General features: G+C 51.8%; 1 protein-coding gene across 2 annotated transcripts in view; it reads left to right on the forward strand.

Annotated features, from left to right (window-relative positions):
* The window catches only part of LOC146868666 (noelin), a 207,235-nt gene that overhangs the window by 165,288 nt on the left and 20,680 nt on the right, over nucleotides 1–21,267 (forward strand). For both annotated transcript variants that reach the window (XM_085612813.1, XM_085612823.1), the window contains exon 5: nucleotides 948–1,054. In XM_085612813.1, the coding sequence (XP_085468939.1) occupies nucleotides 948–1,054 (107 nt within the window). The remainder of the gene's footprint in view (nucleotides 1–947; nucleotides 1,055–21,267) is intronic.

The raw sequence follows: 21,267 nt of genomic DNA on the forward strand, positions 1-21,267 counted from the left end.
ACTGGTAGTTTCTCATCGCGAGCGGTCGCGAGCAAACGCGACCACTCGCAATGAGAAACCTGACCTCCCCGCGTTGAGAATCTCGCTGGGAGGTTTATTTTCCACGCTCGCGATCGGCAACTTGATGTTGCAGATCGCGAACGAGGAAAAAGTCTCGCCGGGATGTCATTTTGCTCGCTCGCGGTCGCCAACTTGACGGTGAGGACCGCGAGCAAGCAAAAAATGACTGCTGCACTACGCTACGCTACGCTATGCGTGTTTGCACTGTGCTACGTGCAATTCACGTAGTGTGAAGTAGCGCAAACTTCGCAAACTACGCGAGCGTAGCGTAGTGCTTTGCCCAGGGTTAACTGTGATACTGCAGACTACAGAGGGGGTGATTACCGGTGGCTGAGATATCAGTAGTTACTCCCCACCCAGAACAACTCTTACCACAGGCATGGGTAATTTTGGGGTGGAGTTCACTTTGATTAATAGTTAACTAGTTAAAGCATATGAGAATTGGGTTTCCACATTGGTTGCAGCATGTTCTTTCTGCATTTTCACCCCTAGACATTTCATCTGCTTTCACAAAGGTAAGTATCAGGATTAGAAACTTTGGACCCACTGTGTTTCTTATTATTTTTGGGCTGGTGAGTCCCATTAATGGCCCCTTTGGAATGTCTAACCCACTTTTAAAGGAACCCATCTCTACCTGGCCCCTGATCTTAAGTTCATAGTTGGTAATATGATGATACCACTTTGGATGTGGGCACACCCAGTGTTCTCCCTGTCACTTACATCACTGGTACCTACTGCTCCTTCCTACAAACTCCAGTGATCTACCGGGTAAGAGTGATTCGAAATGTGAAACTGTTTGTACCCGCATGATTTCCATAAGAGCACGTTTGATATATATGATGTAAAACGGTGGACATCCTATTTATAGACATTACCCTGTTTTTCAGCTTGTGGCAAGTTGACTGGAATAAGTGAGCCAGTTACAGTCAAAGTCTCCGGATCAAGGTTCGGCTCCTGGATGACGGACCCTATGGCGCCTGAGGGTGACACCAGGGTAAGTACATTAACCTCATTTATTTTAATTCTCTGCACCCTCATGTTTCCTTTCTCTTTCTATTTTTGTCCCTTCTCTAATGACTGATGCTGCGGTCTATTCTTAGTGAGCTGGTATCAAAGGATTTGCATATTGAAGTTGACCCTTTTGGGTCTAATAAGCTTTGGGGGGCCTCATAGATCTGAGGGTCTAACGATGCTTGTTGCACAGCAATTCATGGAATAATAGATTTAAGGCCCGGTTTATAGATTGACAGATAAAGTACAGTTCATCAGGGTGGCAGAAGACATCACCTCTGTCATTCCGGTGGACTACCTCCCGCCAGGTTTACAGATGACAGCCGGCCCAGCAGTCAGCTCTGACATTGAAAGGAACTTCCGTCATGGTCGTTCCTTACAACGTACAAAAAGTTGTTGTTCATTAGAAACACACGCAAAGTGGGAGTTTGCTTCTGAAAAACAAAAAGAAACAATGCCCTTCACACCCTGGGAGTTTCTCCCACAGTGTGACAGTCATTAATTTTTCCCTGTCGCTCACTGCCATATTTTTTCTGGAAATGACGGGCAAGAAATAACAGGCATTACATCTTCTACCCTAAACAGGGCAGGTCATGTAATGTTCTTACTTGAACGACTCCTATTCTGTCAGCTTGTCGGAGGAAGTATTCCATCAGTGGAGCCAATGGAGGTTCTGTTGACAGAATACTTAAGGTCCAGGGGTCTCTAAATGAGACTGGCAGACCAGAAGGCTTGGCAGGCAGAGGTTTTAATGCAGTGCCCTGTCCAACAAACTCTAAATTGGGGCCTAGTACATTCCAGGATTAGGCCTGGTTGCCATGCTGCAGCTCTGGTGGTAACATCTAAGTCTAAATTCTAAACTGAGGTATGTCTTGAACAGAACCGGATAGCTTCAATACAGCCATTTAAAAACATCACTGCAGGAGAGGTGAGTTGAGAGGGGGGCTGGCAAGGTCAGCTGCTGTACCCCAAAAGCATATTGTTTTAGAAAACCTCAGTATAGACACATAATGGGCCTCAGTGCTACCACTACAATAAAATAACACTGTCAAGATACAGCGGCAAGAGTTGTAATACTACACCTGAAATGTAACTGAAGAAGTTTGGGATTTTTGACCTATCTTTTATTACAGTGACCATTCTTAGTGATACAAGGTACCTGCAGAGGGGTCATGAACACTTCACGGTATCCCCCTCCTGATTCCACCACTGAATCCAAACTCCATGCTTTTGTTTTATCTACTAGCCAAGAGGCCTATTCGGGGAGTAGTTGAGTCAGAGGAAGTGGTGTAGACTTAGAGAAGAGGGGCTTTGGTACCTCACTTGATGCCATGGTAGGGTGGTAAATCCATGAGTGATCCTTCTGCAAGCGACCCACACTTTCCAGCCTCCCAATACTCTTTCTTTTGGTTACAGACACCAGGGATCCACTGTTTGAACTATTAAACACAGCAATAACATGGTTCACTGGGCACAAATGGAGGCTACACACTGGGAGGCATGATTATTAGATGCATCTCTCTTTTTGCAAATCCTACACAACGACTATAATCGACTATAATCTCTGGGCAAAATTCCGAGTGTCTAAGATCCTGGCCCAGTAACTTCAACCCTAGTGTTACTTATGCATTAAACCCAAGATGAGGGGGCGGAGTTACCAGGTATCGTGACTGAAACGCTGAGAGTGCCAGTAGAAAACGGAACAGATCAGAAGGCCAGGGTAGTTGGTAAATCCTCATCCGTTTCCCCTGGTTATTCCTCACTTCTCAAAAGGTTTTAGTTTCTGGGTGAAAGATAATAGAGCTTCTATGTAAGGGATCTAGTAATTCTGATGGGGCTGGTAACTATAAGGAAATAAAAGACCTTTCACATGAGGGCCTAAGTAATCTGCAAGGCAGGAAGGAAGGAAGGGAAGTGTGAATGAAAACACATATGGAGAAGTTCAGCAGTCGGGCCTAGTAGGGCTATTGGGCTCCAAATAAATGATCTGGTTGACAGTGATTGATGGTGAGGCATGGTGATTACAAAGGTTGTTTTTGGGCAGTTGCCCACAAAGAATCAAGGTTATTGCCATGATTCTGCTGGGACCGTTGATTGCTCTCATACTTTCTCTGCTCAGGAGAATGCAACATTCTGCTCTTTTAGCACATAAGCTGCTGTTGTTTAGATTAGAGGTATGCAACATTTGTGTAATATGCTTTTGTGTAGTTACACAAAAATCTATTTTTGATATAAGGCCTCTATTGTGCTAAAAAATAGCACAAAAACACACAACGGCTGCAAACAACAACCGCTCGCGTTCTGGTTGTTCTCCCTGTTCCCGCACTCTCCTGTCACAAGACACTTTGTGGTGGTTAGAAACAGAAATCTTGCCCTTATTCCACCACCTTCCATCTTCTAATTGTACCGCGCTTTTATTGGTCCTCACTACAAGTTGAGGATGAGAAAACTTAGATGATCCTTTAGGCAGAATTCTGGAACATTTACCACGCACCCACTCTCCCACTCTCACATTGAGCTGTCTTTTACTAGATTGAACGTACTTCTTTTGAGCTTCAACTCTTTTCTTGTCAACCTCTTGTAATTTTGTTATTGGTACACTAAACACCCCCATTCATCCTCTCAACATTTTAGAAGAAGGAATCCGACCTCTGAGTAAAACAAAAGGAGAAACTCCTGTGTCCGAGTTAGGAGTGGTGCGTACAGCCCATAACAAATTCTTAAGTTCTTTTTTACAATCAAGATCGCTAGCCTTAGAGAGTTGTATGTTGTCCTTAATCACCCTATTAAACCTTTCCACCAGGCCATTACTCCTAGGGTGATAAAGAGAAGTTTTGGTATGTTTTATGTCTATGAATTTTAAAAACTCCCCAAATTCCGAAGAGGTGAATTGGCAACCATTATCAGAAACAATTTCGTCAGGAATACCGTCTCTTGCAAAAAGAAATTCTAAGAATTCCATGATACAAGAAGTTGTGGGAACCTTCACAAACTTTAATTCTGGCCAACGGCTGTAATAATCCATGACAATGATACCATACTCCGACACACCATGATCCGACAACTTTAAGGGACCTATGAGATCAATAGCTAACTTGGACCACGGTTTTGAAGGGATTTCTACAGCTTGAACAGAGCTGGGGACGGTAATCTGAGTTTTGTCGCTGACAGCAAACTGCATACAATCCCTGACAAAATGTTCAACATGTTTGTCAAGACCCGGCCACCAGAATTGCTCCCTAATCCTTCTCTTCATAGCACGTATCCCTATATGTCCTTCATGAGCGAGGGTAAGAACTTAATTCCTCATAGCTGTTGGAACTACAAGAGAAGTAGAACGGAATAAAAAAACATTAATTATTGATAACTCATCAAAGATATGTTTGAATTTACCAATAGAATCACCAAGAGATGATCCATTATTCCATCCTGTGTGAATTGTGTCCATTACCTCCTTGATGTCCACATCACCAGAGTAAGCCTCTCTCCATTCATTTTCATTATTAGCATAACCAATATGCAAACATGGTGGGTTATCTTACGGGCGATCCCAGGGCAGGCCAGCCCCTATGCCGCCTGCCCGTCTGATAAGCCTAAAGTCACCATGGCAACGCCGAATGGTGTATACCAAATATTGGGAGGGGCCACCCCTCCCATCCGTGGACCCCCAGTCCACTTGCTTCACACGCCCCCCCCGTGAGGGGTGGGCGGAGCATACATGGCAGCCCCCGGTTGCTCAGACCCACAACCGCCTGTCGGCTAACGGGGCGCCGTCGTTCTTCCAGGGGACACCGCTAAAACATCCCTGGGTATCCTGGCTTAGCACCCCGCGGTGCTGCTGCATGATGTACCCCTTGGTATGTGCAGACCCTGGATCGCCCTGTAACTCCTCCACAGCCTTGGGAGTGGCCACCGTCACTACCAGGGCCCCCCACCAAGGTAGACCTATTTACTTACAACCTGCTGCAGCCAAAGCTTCCCCTAGGTCCAGTAGGAAAAGAAACCATGCCTAAACTCGAGAGGTGCACCCCCTCTCCCTCCAGGCACCCTGTGGACTTGGCGTGTATAAGACCATGCCTGATGAAGCCAAAACCTCTTTGCTCTGCGCAACTGCGCATGGCTCCAGGTAGGCCTTTTTACCTACAGCATGCTGATACCGGGCTTCTCCCAGGTCCAGCCAAAACAAGTCTACGCCCAACCGGACCGGCGGGCGGCATGCACCATCAGGACAGGTGCCCCCATCCTTTCTAAACTCCCCCGTGGATTTTTGACTGAAATGACCGTAAACCTATAACTAAGCGTTGGTCCAATGTAGCCTTTGCATGGCTAAAGAACAATCCCTTTGACAAGACACTCCTGCCTGGCAGTGCCAATGCGGGAGGAGGTAAGAGTTGACAAGCCCGCCTTACTTCCTCTTTCACTCCGTTGGAGTACGCCCATCGTATTCCATCAGTCACCACCAAATGTGAAACCTTGCCCTCCCAAAATTCTGCTAGTATACCAGGAAGAGACAGGACAGAGTGACCACAGAGGAGAACAACGTGTAAAATTCTTCTCTAATTTGACTACTGGGAAAGCCAATTGTTCTCCTGCTAATTTGTAGCCCAAAAGTATTACCCCGGTGTTTCCTTTAATCATATGGACCATAATCCCCCGTTGGAAGGCCACTTCCACAACCTGCATGGCTGCCAGCAGTGCTGGAGGGCGGGAGAAGTTACCCGGTACCGATACTCGCATCAAAGGTACCTGTTTCGTCAAACTCAAGGATGGGCTACTAATTGAGCAACCAGGCTCCGCCCTAGTATCCAGAGGTCAAACCCAAGCCCCTCCAAGTTCTGCTGCTTCACCTGCCTGTTAACACGAATCCCAGGGCAAACCACAGGCCTATAACCCATGCTTGGCCATGCCGGAGCTAAAATACCTCTGAACAGCATGACAACAGGCTAACCACCAGCATTGCGTTCTGAAAGTTTCTGACACTGCCAAGAAACATGCGCATAACTAAAGCAACTGGCACCATGCCATAAAAGTATCAATTCAGCCTTCTATGAATGCAAAAATGTGCTCTTGTGGCGATCCGAGTAGTGCTCCCTCCAAGCCAGCAGCCCTACCCAGGCTACCCGCACCCTCTTGGCACTGGCACACTCCCGCCCCAGCTGCCCTAGAGTGCCAGGTCGTGTGTAGCCACAACCCACATTTCATCACTGACGTTATATCGGGGTATGATGACACACATCTAACTGTACTGCTGAGTGCCCGTTGCACCATCGCAAGAATGCCTTTGCCTGCTCAAAATCTGGCTGCAAAGTTGGATGACATTGACACCCCAGCCCAGGGCGAAAATGGCAGCTTTACAGTTTCTGGTGCTATAGGCGGTACCCGTACCCTGATGGAACAGAATGTAATTCCCTTGCTCCTGTTGAGCACGAACCCAAAACCAGTTGCTCACCATGGTTCAATACCTACCTGCTGCTAATCATTTCCTAGCAGAAGTTGACAAATCTATGTTCTGCAATGGCACTACTTCGCAGCCTGCACCATCCTGCCAGTGCCGAAAAGACCTTTGTCATACTGCCTGTCCTAATCAATCTTGCCCTGTTCTAGAAGCGCCCGCTTCAGCCTTAGAGCAAACAATTCGCCAGTAACCCCAAACTGGCCCTGATGCGAGACAAACCGTGCCCAGGCACAAAAGTAAGCCTACTAACTAATAGCAGGTCTAACAGCGTCAACAGGCATCCTCACCTTACAATAGGCGTGATGGAGTAAGGGTATCCAGTGAGAATCAAGATGACAGCTTCCCATCTGACCAACCGTGGTGGGAACCACTCCTGTATATTCTAGTACACATGGTCCCAGTTCACCTGTCACTGCCGGATGTACTTGACCTAGGTACATGGTCCCCTAGCATGGCGGCATGCCATTGAGACCAACATCCAGTCCCCGATAAGTACCACTATCTGCCTACGCTACAATCTTGCCTGGCGTTCCTTCATGCCCAGGTATACCACGCGATGATTGCTCTCCTCCGTCACTTGACCCGACTACACCTAGAAGAACAAACACCGCGAGAGGAAGCGGCCAATGACCTGCCCCAAGACTCTATGAAATCTTCCTACCAAATGATGTGGGAGCTCGCCACCAACCTCTGTCCCAGCCTGCCAACCCCAAAAGAATTTGGACCCCTCTTGCTCCAAGAATTGGAGGGGGGGAGGGGCAGTCCTGTCTGGAGATTGTTTGGGTGCAAATATCAGTACCACGAGAACCTGATGTGTTTAATACTAATAACCGTAGTAACAACTCAATCAGCACAGGGCGGTTGCCCCCCCCCCCCGTCTTACAACCGTGTGACAAGCAGGGAGATTAAGGAAGGCTAACCCCAGTCAGACACAGAAAGACCCACCACGTGGCTGTGCCCAACAAACCCATCCCGCATAAAACCGACCCGCTGGAAAGACAACAAGAGCCTAACGCTCTACACCTGCGGATGACCCAGGAAGTAACCAGTCGGTTAACAATCGCGTAACTAACAACGGACATCCTTTCAGCATCTGAAGGGCTAGCCATTTCAGAAGTAACCTGGGACCCCAATGCCAGGCATCAGAGCAGGCCTCGGCATCTGTGGTGTGTGTGATCTTAGCCCACTTCCGTGTGAGCCAGGGCCCGCGATGCCTACTTATTTCACGATCGCCGAAGCACACGTAAACCACCCTAGCTGTACCTTGCCGCTAGGTCATCCTACCCTAAGGAGTCCCAATGAACGACCAGGTAAGATTAACACTCACTCAACACAGGCGTAACTCTTTGCTTAGCCTGGGTGCTGGATGCAAGGTGGCACCTCCCCCTGCTCCCGACCATAGTGGTGAAGCGTCCCAGGAGTGCCCGGCTAATATAACAGACCCCGACAGACCGAGGGAGCCCTGCGCAGCTACAAGTGTTTGCCAGAGACAACTGGTCTGCAGGGCTACCCAGCATGCTCAGGCACTGGCTATCGCATACAGACCGGCCACCAACACACCGCGCATTTACTAGGTGTTACAGTCCACTCTGTCTCATTTGCCAATGAAACAAAGCGTTGAAACCAAGCCCCTAAGACAGGTGCTGACCCCAGCAGATTAAACCTCCCGCCTCACCTGTGAGGACCGCACAGCCAATCTACTCCCGCTGTACTGACCAGAGTACGCGGATGACAATCTGAGCAAGGCACCCTGACCATTTATGTACGCACGCCCCATCACATTAATCTGGGATTGGCCGTAAATGACAGAACGACAACACCAATATTCAAGTCGGATTCCCCGCCGACTGACGAAAAACGCACACGGTTTGTCAGTGGACAAAGCACGCCTAAAGTAATTCCAAAACCGCGAAGCATAACCGGGTGCAGGGCAGGAACGGTATGCTCCCGCTGCTCATGCACAATACCTGTGGAGGGAACACAACAATAAGTACCATGTTCCAACCGGGTAGGTAACTGCACAGCCAGTCTAACACCGCTGTGCTGCCCAGAGGACACGGTTGACGATCTCAGCACTGGCACCCTGCCCAATACGGAACACACACCCCTTCGCATTAATGTGGTATTGGCAACCAGAAGACAGGCATAACCTCAACACCCTAAAATAATCGAATTAACCGCAGACTGAGAAGAGGCACGCATGCGGCTTCCCGAGAAACCAGGCACCCTAGGTCATTTCAACCGCAAAGAAAACATCCCCGGGGTGCATGGTAGGAGCATATCGTTCCAGGGGAATCGGGAACACCAGAATGGTGACCAGTGTTCCCCCAGTGGGTAACTGTGCCAAAAGCACTCAGGCCTCTCCTGGACAAAGCCGCTCCTCATACCGGGAAACGTGCCTTGCTTTGCAGGCCGAGACACCTTATGTGTGAATGCACGCCATGCCACACATGAGCACGCCCCGTGCGAAAGTCATGACGGTTCAATGCAGAAAGTAGGTGCTAAGTGGCAGCCAATAAACCAACTCAAAATTGCTCATGCATGCCTAACTCACCCCTCCGACAGGAAACTAGGCAACCCATGAATGCGTAGGAGTAAGTGGGACCCACATCACCTGGTTGGGCGGCCCTGGCATCTGGAACACCACCTGATTTCAACTAGTCCGCTGGCCCTGACATGCGTGACCCCGGCCACAATAACCCGGGAGACCCGATATGCGCCTACATGTCTGGCTGCTGAGCATCGTGTCTGGCCAAAAAACGCTCTTACAATGAGATTGTTGAAGCCAAATACGGATGCAGTTCAAACCAGAGCCAGCAGAATTCAAAAGGAAATCCTGATCCCTTATTTCTAGCCAGACGTATTCTACCTGTTTAAAACTTCTTTGACCAAATCTCCCTACCTCTCCAATCGCAAGTAATCATAACAACAAGAGAGCACGTTGGGGGGCGCTAGGGGGCGCACAGCGGAATGGCTGCCTTTGGGTGAAGCTCCCGCAGCCCGGCGACGAAATCCTCCATATTCCTGCCTGAAAGTCGTCTTTTGCTGCCTGCACGGACCTGCGTGGACGGCCCGACATCCCTGCTGCAGCCTGAGCACTCTTTCATCCTTCGTGGCCCGGTGATATCGGCCTGGGGAGCCGCTGCGGACCACGCCGGCTGTGGCGGACGTCCCACTGGAGCCGAGACCGGGGAGCTGCCGCAACGAGAGGCCGGTGCCTCCCACGTGGACGTTAGGCCCCACCTCCGGATCCGGAGCGGCGGGCGGCGGCCCTACGGCGCGACTGCGGGGATCGAAGTGCGCCAAACTGGACACCCCCGACCGGAGACGAGAGGACGGTCTAGGTGGTGGCGGAGGGCCCGACGGGCGCTAGCACTGGTGACGGGTGCGCCCGGCTGATGGCGCGGCCGCAGCGGCCGCCTGTCCTGCCCTCCATTGATCCTTGCTGCGGTGCGGTGCTGCCCCGCTCGCCTCGACGTGTGGGGATCTCTCGCCCCCCCGCTGATGCCTGGCTGCCTGCCCACTGGGTGTGATTGACCGACCGGCGGATCGGCGGACCGACGGAGGTACGGGGCCCGGAGGGACTGCCTGCCTGGTGTACTACTCGCTGGCCCTCCTGCGCTGGTGCCTGTTTTGTGGAGCCCGCGCTGGGGAGTGGCGGGTCTGCGAGGGGGGCCATTGGACTGGAGGCGCCGGACAGAGGTGCATGCCTTCTCCCCCTGACTGGCGAGTTGCGGTTGCGGTGCCTACCTGTGGGGCTCGCCCCGGATCCTTCCACCCCCCGCCCGCCTGGCTCTCATTTACTGGCGCAGCGGTCACCCCGGACGCACAGGTGAGGAGCTGACTGCAGAAGAGATGAGGGGTCTGCTTGGGTGATCGCGATCGGTCTCCGAGGCGGAGGTTGGTCCCCAGCGGGGTCCCCCATGGCAGGTGGAGGGGGTCGAATTGTGGGATTGTGGATGATCCTGTGACCCGCTGCACGGTCTGAAGGTTTCCCCCCTCCCCTGCACTGCCACATTCCCCCCTTTTGCTTCTTGCCCTCGTGGCCTGCCTGCGGCCCGGCTCGCCCGGACGCGCCCTCGATCCTGCTGTGGGCAGCTTGGCAGCGCCGCCATGGGGAAGCCGGACAGTCGTCAGCCTCGCCTCACTTTCGAGTCCAAGAAGCCGACCAGGTCGCAGCCGGAGCCCGCTGCGGGGGGGTGGACGTCGGTGGAGCCCTCACCGGGGGAGGATGTCAAGTCCATACTGCTGGATATGCGGCAAAGTCTAGCGACCATAGTGGACAAAATGGACTCCATGCAGTCCCGCATGGACTCGATTGTGCATAAGGTTGACAGCCATGGCGAACGCCTCACAGAGACGGAGAGGCGTATCTCGGACACCGAAGATCGCACATCGGAACTGTCTGCCACTGTGGCACGCATGGACAAAGTCCTACACGTAATAGCAGCCAAAAATGAGGACTTGGAAGCGCGCAGTCGGAGGAACAATATTCGTTTAATTGGCATTCCAGAATCAACCCACACGGGCAAGATGGAGGACTATGTGGAGGGGCTCCTGCGAGAGGTGGTGGGCACGGACTCCCTATCACCCCAGTTCATCGTCGAAAGGGCGCATAGATCTCTGGCCCTGAAACCGCCGCCGGGGGCTCCCCCCGCCCTATTATCGCACGCTTGCTGAACTTCTGTGACCGAGATGTCGCGCTTCGGACGGCGAGGGAGAAGAAGACCCTATCCTACGGCGGCACAGCCTTCACCATATTCCCAGACTTCACCCCGGTAGTTCAGGAGGAGCGGAAGAAATTCGTCCAGGTCAAGCACAAACTGCGAGCTGCACAAATTGACTATGCGCTTCTTTACCCGGCCCGCCTGCGCATCACTCATCAAGGGAAACAAATCTTTTGCACTAAACCCCAACAGGCGGAGGAGTTCTTGAAGCGAATCAAGAAACGTGACCTGGACTGCCCCTCTTCGCCGGCATCAGGATGATGGTGCTGGATCGTGGTCCTGTAGCCACTGTGACTGTTGCTTGTCGGCTGGTAAGGTGTTGCACGTGTCTGCCATGGTGAGACTTGGTATGGGGACCCATGGACCTAGTTGTGTTAACTGTGAGGGGATGTTATCGGAGTTCAGCACTTCTTTAGCTTGTACCAGACTCTCAGGACTCTTTCGTTTCGCTGGGCGCCCTTTGTCCATGGAGAGGGCTCGGCCCCTGGCTGGGCGCACTCTTCTAGATCAAGGGGTTACTGTGTTTTCACCTAGACTGTCCTCCCAAGGGTATTACCCACTTGACTTTAAGTTTACATGTTGCTCCCATATGGCACTTGCTATAGGGGAGGGTTGCTTCGGGGTGGAGGGGTGGGGGACTGTCCAGATAGCATGTTTGGGATGCTGCTGTGGGTGGGGGGTGGGGGGGGGAGTTGGGGATTTGATAAGTATGCTAGTCTTGGATGGTATGTGGCGCTGTTGGCATTGTCTTCTTCACATTGTTCGGGGGGCGGTGGTTGCATTGTGTTGCTATATTTGAGTCTTCTCTTTTTCCATGAGCGATCCGCAGATACGTAGGGACTTTACTGGGCAGCTTAATTTTTTGACCTGGAATGTGAGGGGCTTGGGAGACCATAGAAAGCGTAGACACGTCCTGGCATACCTGGATAGGCATCACATAGGGGTAGCCTTCCTTCAGGAGACGCACCTGGACCCCTCCCGGCCTGTGTTGTTTGCGTCACGTTGGGCTGTGCACCGTACTTTCTCCTCTTACTCTACCTATTCGCGTGGGGTGGCCATCCTCATTAGGAAGCATACCCCTTTTGTGCACATGGGCGAACGGACGGATCGAGAGGGCAGGTATTGTGTTGTTTGGGGACGCATGGGCGTGGACACGCTCACTCTAGCGTGCTATTATGGTCCCAACACAGATGATCCGTCTTGCCTCCAGGCGCTCTGGGGGGAGATTTTACGCATCGGTTCCACTTACCTAGTGTGGGGAGGTGACTTTAACATTGCTGTTGACCCCGAGAGGGATAGGGCGAACCCCGGCCCACACCACTACTCCCGCTCGCAGGCATATGTGCATGACCTCCTTACTGAGCGTCATTTGCTGGACACGTGGCGCTCTAGGAACCCGGCAACACGGGAGGGCACGCACTGGACTGCCGCGCATTCCACGTGGGCGAGGCTGGACTACATCCTAGTTTCCCCGGGACTTGCTCCCATGATAGGCTGGGTAAAACATCTTGCTCGCACATACTCCGATCATTCCCCTGTCCTGCTGAGCGTCGAATTGACTGACCTTGCTGGCTCTCCGATGTCATGGAGACTGCAGCCCACTGCCCTGCTAGACGACGTCTTCCGGTCCGAAATTGCACAGGAAATTGAGAGCTTCTTCCAGCGCAACGGCGGCACGGTGGATAGTGTTGCGGTGGTGTGGGAGGCTTTTAAAGTCACAATTAGAGGACTGTGCATCTCGAAAGGGGTGGGAGTCCTCAGGGTTCTGCGTAGCGACCTCCGTAAGCTTGAGACTGACCTTAAGGACTTGGAGACCGCCCCCACGTTTCACACTGATGCTGGGGCGCAGGCCCGGTTCCGCGAACTATTGTCCGACTATAAAGAAACTGCGGACAGAGAGGTTCGGTTCAGGGGGAAATACTTTCATGCTCGCAGGTACGGGGAGGGAGAGCGGCCGGGTAAATTCCTGGCTTGGGCAATCCGGCCGCCTCGTTTTAACAACCAAGTCCTCGAGATCCAGGGTAGCTCGGGGGAGCTCCACAGGGACACCCGGTCTATCATGCAAGCATTCGTTGCTCATTATACTGAACTATACTCCTCCGTTCACACTGAACGGCCGGAGCTAGGTCAATATTTGGGGGAGATCACACTGGGATGGCTCTCTGACACACAAAGGAAGTTCCTCATGGCACCGCTTGGGATTGACGAAATTCGCGAGGCCATCATGCAAATGGCCTCGGGGAAGGCCCCGGGGCTCGATGGGCTCCCGATCGAGTTTTATAAATCATACATAGATATCCTTGCCCCGATTTTGAAGGTGGTGTTTGAGGAAGCCCACACGCTGGGGAAACTTCCCCCTACCATGAGAGAGGCCTTAATTACCTCCCTCTTGAAGCCGGGCAAACCGGCGACCTCCCCTGACTCCTATCGGCCTCTGTCCCTCCTTAACTGTGATGCAAAGATCCTTTCTAAAACTCTGGCTAACCGGTTGACGCTCCTCATGGAGGGACTGGTACTCCCGGATCAGTCGGGCTTTATACCAGGTAGGGCAACGTCGCACAATTTGCGCACGCTATTTGCAACTTTACAGAATGTGGCCCCCAGCCTCCAGATGGTGGCAGTTTTTTTGGACGCGACGAAAGCGTTCGACTCCCTAGAGTGGGATTACCTGGTAGCGGTGCTGACTAGTATGGGCTTTCCCCTGGTTTTCCTGGGCTGGATAGCTATCCTTTATGGCGGCCCTTGTGCCAGGGTCTTAATCAATGGTAGGACATCGGAGCCCTTCGGAATCGCCCGTGGGACCAGGCAGGGGTGCCCTTTATCTCCTCTCTTATTTGCACTGGCGCTGGAGCCTCTCGCCTCGCGGTTGCGACAACGTCATCAACACAGGGCACTGTTCTGCGAGCAGTGACAGCTACTGCTGTCGCTTTATGCAGATGACATTACTTTGTATGTGCGCGACCCCCAAAATAACCTGAACCCGATACTCCGGGAATTCATAACGTACGGTGAGATGTCGGGCGTACGAATCAATTGGTCAAAGTCTCAGATCCTCCATCTGACGGATGGATGTCGGACGTTCTCACTTGACTATCCCATAGAATGGTGTGAGTCTGACGTAAAATATCTCGGCATTAAGATTTCTCGTGACAGGGAGGAACTAATGCGATCCAATTACGGTACGGCGTTGACGCACGTCTCCTCCTGTGTGGACCGTTGGATTACTCTCCCCCTCTCGATGGCAGGACGTGCCGCCTTGATTAAGATGGTAGTGCTCCCCCGAATTTTATATTTGTTTATGAACATCCCCTTCCCCCCGGGCCGGCACTTTTTCACTCGTTTGCGTTCGGAATTGACTCGGCTGGTGTGGGGTGGGAAGAGACCTAGGCTGAAGTGGGCCGTGATGACTTCTCCATACTCGCGGGGTGGTTTGGATATACCGGACCTGGAGTTATATTATTATTGCGCTCAAGCGCACTATGCGTTTTATTGGTTTCACCCCGTTGCATTTATGCCCCAACTCGCCGCGGAGGACTGGCTGGCGGCTCCTCTGCCCCTGCGTGGCCTACTGCATAGTACACTTCCTCATAATACCACGAATTATAACGCCTTGCAGGGTACAGTGAGGGCGTGGCTGGAGATATCTAAGCGAGTGGCGAGCTCATTCCTGTACTCGCCCCTTCTCCCCATTGCCTACCATCCGCAGCTGCCCCTTCTACAAGAGAGACTGTTCCAGGATTTGATTCGCAAATTGGGGATTCAGAGGTGGGGAGATCTATTCTCTGCTGGGCGCTTCCGCGACCGGGAACATTTTTTCGACGGATACACGCCTACCCCTCTGGAGCTTTTCATTTACATTAGACTGAGGCATGGAATGCGGTCTATATTGCAGACTTTTCCGGCTGAGCCCGAAATCACTGGTCCACTGCATAGAGTCCTACAAGCATCCTCGCCCTCCCACTTGGTCTCCATACTGTATCATACAGTTCGCTCTGACACTGCACTCGACACTTCACGGGCCCGTGGGGAATGGGAGCGGGAGTTGGGGCTGGAGCTGGGGGATGACAGGTGGTCATATTGTTGCATACAGACAGAACAGATTTCTGCGAGCAGTAGACACCGTGTCATTCACTTTAAATTCCTGAATCGCCTGTACTGCACACCGGTCACCAAGTACAAATTTCAGCTGCAGAATTCGGATACCTGCGAGAGGTGTCATGCTCCTCATGCAGACTTTCTACACCTGTCCTGGGACTGCCCTGCTATTCAGACCTATTGGACCCAAGTGTACTCCGCCGTTTCGCGGATGGTAGACCTGCCCCTTGTGCCCGAGCCGGTACAGGCGCTATTGGGATATACCAAACATATTCCGCGAGCGAGTCGCAAATTTGTCACGACGGCGTTGCTGTTGGCGAAACGGCGTATAGCTTGCCGGTGGGGTCGGGGGAGGGCCCCGAAATTTAAGGAATGGCTTAAAGACCTTGTCTACTGCCAAGAGCAGATACTGACATACTCTGACCTGCTCCCTGTACGATCCCGCCCTGCTGATGTTTGGGGGCCATTACAGTGTTACCTACTGCAATACCCGGGAGCCCTGACGGAGGATGCTCCCCCTCTGGCCAATGATGCCTCTGCTTCTGGTGCTCTTGACGCACATCCTGTGCTGGGTGACGGATGAACTGTTGCAGAACTGCGGGGATGGGGGTTGTGTTCTCATGTCCCCTGGCTTCCCCTTTTCCCGGGGCAGCCACTCTGATCCCTCTTTCGCGATCCCCACGCCATGTTGCCTGGTTTGCATACCTGTTCCTCGTGGTGGATGGGTAGTGGTCACGCCTTGGGTGAGGTATACTGCATAGGGGACTTCCATCTGCGGGACCCCACGCTTTCATTGAACACTTAACTTGTGTATTACCCTACTGCTAGCTGTTACTGCCCCATGTCCCTGGGCTAAGACTCATGCCATTCTTATGTATTGCTGTTCACATGCAACCTGGAAACGCAATGGATGTTCTGCTGTGTTGAGTTATGACTTGAAATGCCACTGAACATCGCTTATGGTTATTGCATGACTGTAATGTTTTGGTATAAAATTCAATAAACAAAGTTTAGGTAAATTGGCACAAATAATAGATGGTTCTTGTTACCCAACTCGATGGAACTCATAAGTCGCCTCAGGAGGATGAAAGGCTGAGCAATAAGGTAACTTTGCACTGAATAACAGATTGTTCCTGGTGCCCAACTCAATGGTACTCATTTAACGACCTCAAATGGATGCAAGGCTGAGCCGTTAGGTAACCTGGTACTAAGTAACAGATGCCACTTGTTACCCAACTCCAAGGTACTCATTTTATCGATCTCATATGGATGAAAGGCTGAGCAAGTAGGTGACTTGGCACTTAATAGCAGATGGTTCTAGTAACCCAACTCAGTGGTACGCAAGTAATCAACCTCAGCTGGATGAAAGACTGAGCAATCAAAACAGTGACCCAGAGGTCGGACACCAGTCCCTGTAGGGGGGGGGTATTAGTTCACTGCGCCACCGGACCCGGTCCTATTACCACACTAAAGTCCACTTTGTAGAAGAAACAGATAATGCTTCATACAGTACTGCGTTGCATTTCCTATAAGAATAATGGAATTGTAAAATGCTGGAACATTAATTTTCCCTCTGTCACTCAAGCCTATTACAACTAGACTAGTAAAATACTTCAGCCTATGGGTTTCGGACTCCTGCGCATGTGCAGAGGGCCTCTCCACCCCCCTTGCTGTAGCCTGTCTCGAGTCAGCCTCGCTCGATAAGGGGCGCAATCCTACCATGGATTCAACCCAGATATTGACTGGGGGTGAGAGTCTGCCGGTTTCAGCACTCCGTCCATCATCTCCCTGCGTTTGCCCAAAGCCTTATCTTCGCCATTACCAGACACATCCAGCTTTCAGCTGATCCTGTCTGCTGAGACAATCTTCAGAACCATTTCCCCTTTTCTCTGACCAAAGCACGACACAGCAGACCTGCACCGGAGATCCTGCACTCCGAACAAGACCAGGTGAAGCAAGCTGAGTGGGGCCGCGTCCGCCGGGGCAGCGTACCAGACCGCACGAAAGAGAAGCCGAACGAGGAGCATAGTGCCCGGCGGCTGGCGCAATGTAGCGGAGCTGGGCAACCAGCGTGGAAAGGAGCCCCGCTGCCATGGGGCTTACCGCTCTACATGTGCATTTTAGAAACCCTTGGGGGGAGGCATTCCTCAGGCCAGGCAGAAGTTTTTTTTTTTGTTTTTTTTTGCATCTTATAAATATCCCGGCTCGACCCGAAGGCACTGGAGCGCTGAACACGGGCACCGTAATTACATACACATTCATACGTCCCACCTGAGAGGCCCAAAACCAACATGGAGGCTCGGCCGGGGTCCAAACAGCGATCCCAGAAACAGCCCAACACTGCAATTTCTCATTCCAGGGCCTATACAACGCGACCTGAGCCGGATCCAACCCAGGCATCAGAGCGCCCACACTCTTTTTCCTGTTCTCCCTTAAGGTTATTATAACATCGCGCTAGCCCGCTCAAATCCAATTATGCCTCAGAGCGCTACACATAGCACCAGCTCCGCCACAAGGGGACACACCCAATTAAGTTGTTGGGCACGGGAGGATTGTGGGTGCCCAGCATCACCGGAAGGTCAACGAGGCGATCAAAACATAGTTCCAATCTACACACAGTGCGCTTCTCCCACCAAGCCTGGCGAGACTCGAACACCTCCTCGCCGCCTCCAAATCCGCCGGTCTAACCACTGTACTATCAGCACCCTGCTAGATCTATATCGCGAGCTCGACCCGAGGGTATGGAGCGCTTTGCATAGCACCGTATCCACCCCACACATTCAGGCACAATGTCCACACTCCCCATGGCAGGCACTCTGCCCTTGCTGCCGCAAGCCTACATAGCGCGTACTCGATCCGAAGGCACCGGAGGGCCATATATGACACCGCATTCACACTCGGCCCCACGGTAAAGGAGCGCCCCCCATGGCACCGCATTACATACACCTTCCTGCGCGAGGAAAACAAGAAAAGAAAGAGGGTCACCTCGTCAAATATCGAAGCACACCTGGCCGGTCTAGATGAGGCGGGGTGCAGACGCGAACCCGTGGGTCCTCTAGGACCAACGGCAAAGCGCCTTCCCCCCCAACGTATCCTGATAAGGGCCCGCCAGGGTAAGGCAAAGTAGGCGTGACACGGAGTCCCTGACCCCTCGCGACCAGAACGCTGTACCGGATGTATGTCGTTACAACGCACACTTTTACAACGCATGCACTTAACAACGCATTTTTTACAACGCAACATCCACTACAACACATTCCATTACATAGCATGACACTACAACGCATTTTTAAAAACTACCTTTACAACGCATTCCATTACATCGCAGACTACATTTACAACGCATACCATTACAACGCATAATATTAAATTGCATTTAAGGTAAGTATTGGATAGTATAGGGGTAAAAATTACTATTCTAACTCCAGGGGGTGCAACAGTAGGGTAAGTGTTGGATTGCGTCGTAATGGTATGCGTTGTAAAGGTAGTATGCGATGTAATGGAATGCGTTGTAAAGGTAGTTTTTAAACATGCGTTGTAGTGTCATGCGATGTAATGGAATGCGTTGTGGTGGATGTTGCGTTGTAAAAATTTCGTTGTAAGTGTAGTGCGTTGTAATAGTTGCGTTGTAAAGGTTGTTCACCCGCTGTACCTCAAGGCAATATTTAGGCCAGCGCTGGATAGCCCATGACGACAAAAAGGGGGCACCTCTTATCAAGTACGAATAACAAACAAAATTACAGTCCACGCACTGACAATCGACCCGGCCCACACCCCGCAGGCGGCGTATAGCCTCTGCCCGAACGTCCCCGCAGTCAGGCCACAACCAAATTGAATTCCTGCTCGCGCTCCAGTAGTAATGACACATGGGGAGAAAGCAACATGAGCCCACGGAACTAAGCCAACACCGCAATTACATTACACATATAAGGACGGGGAGCTTAAGTGATTTGCCCAGAATCACAGGATGTGGACGCGACCTCGAGGCTCAAACTCCGGTTTCCACGTCACAATGCCAGACTCCCAAGCTAGCACGGAGAGTTGAGAGTCTACATTGACTCTGAAGCCGGATAACGTGGGCCGTGCGCAAGACTAACTGCCCCCAGCGCCCTAGCGACCCACCGCGGCCAGACTATTGAGACCCCGATAGCAGGGTATGCTCTTGCCCCCCTTACCAAACTCGCCCCGACAACCGGCCTACAAACCCGCTCGGCACCGGCCCCCCCCCCCGCCCGTGGTGCTCCGACCACAGGGCCCCGTCACTTGGAACTTCCCAGGGACAGGGCCGGGGCGAGAGGCGGGTCACCGGCAAACTCACCAAGTAGAGGCACTGGAGGAGGGCGCACGACGATAACCTGAAACGACGAGACGATTGAGCAGCAACCTGCTCCAAGGCGAACGAGAGGGACAAGAGGGCGAGGAAGGGGCGGAGACAGTATAAATACCCCTGTCCCCTTCCCGCCCCCGCCGGAAGTAGCCATCTGCTGGGGTCTCCCCTGGCGGACCCAGGGACTAGACCTCTCACCCCTGTGCCTTCCTGTGGCACTAAGGCGGCCGCCCTTTTAGGGGTGGGGGCTGCTGCACAACCCCCCCCGGGCAGCCTTACAGAGCCGGCATTCTGGCAGTGCAACTGGTGCGGCCGCACTGGGCACTCACCTGTGGCGGGGGCGCTCTGATCTCAGGGGGGCGCTGTGCTTAGCAATATCTTATGGTAGGAGAGGTGAGGGGCACTTTTGCAGGTGGTAGTGAGAGAATCCGAGGAGGCGGTCATGGGACGTGGGGGCGCCAAAAGTGATTGTAGGGCACCACCAGCGCCGGAGCCGGTCCTGCGTCTGTGTGTGTGTGTGTGTGCAGGAGACATTGTCGAAGAGGTCAGATACTTGGTGCAGAGATGTAGAATATTCCAAAATGTATGGTGTTTACTATAGAATAACCTCATTCATTGTAATTCTCCCCTGCTGCTCTTTAGAGTTGAAACGCCTCCTGATTGGGTGGTGAACTAGGAGGCGGCTATCAAGGAGTATAGGTCACGTGACACCCAGCTAATGCTTGAGTTTACGATTTCGTAGCCCTAGTGTTATTTAATTTGTCCAGAAGGGTTTCTATAATGACCAACAGATATGTAATAAATCGGCATGAAAAGTAATTTATTTTATCTATTGACAATCAGGAATACCTGACTGGATGTTTCTATGGAGCGAGCTGACAAGTCCCACACTGGTGTCTGTAAATATATACAGACATCTATGAGGCTTTTTGTAGCAGAGGGACAGATAGCTCGAAAGAACTCCTACACTGCACATTCAAAGACTGCGTGTGTGGTTCATAACCCCGGCAACATGTAGCTCACATTTCCCAAATGTTGAATAAGGAAGCAGAATACAGAACAGAAAGTAGAGCAGCTATTTTCAGAGCACCGCGTTGTGATGGCGAGTGTTGCAATGCTTATTAAGTGGGCCAGCTTCGTCCCTATGGAGCTGGGGACAGACAGGCTGCTCAGAAAACATCACGTTTGACTTCCATGTTATTGGAAAAGGTGTCGGTTACATTGTTGCGCAGAGGCCAGCAGGATAGCTGCAGTTAATTGTTTGCAGTAGACTTGTGAAGAGAACGTCTGTACTGGGGGGAGGGAGGGGGTGGGGGGTGGGGTCACACGTACTTTAATCCTTCCAAAGTTCGTAAATTGAGTATTATTACATTGTGTAATAGTAATAGCTTTTATTTATAGCACATAGAAATTTCAAAACTGTTGTATGAAGAATTAAATAACAAGCATTGGCATAGCAAATAGGTCTCGCCTTTGGGACCTTATAAGTGTTTAGCAATGCAACAGTTGCATAACTAAATACTTATAAGGTCCCAAAAGCGAGACCTATTGGCTATGCCAAGCGGCCCTGCGGTCGCGAAAGTGAAAGTAAT

The sequence above is a fragment of the Triturus cristatus genome, chromosome 1_2, assembly GCF_964204655.1.
Source record: "Triturus cristatus chromosome 1_2, aTriCri1.1, whole genome shotgun sequence".
Lineage (NCBI taxonomy): Eukaryota > Metazoa > Chordata > Amphibia > Caudata > Salamandridae > Triturus > Triturus cristatus.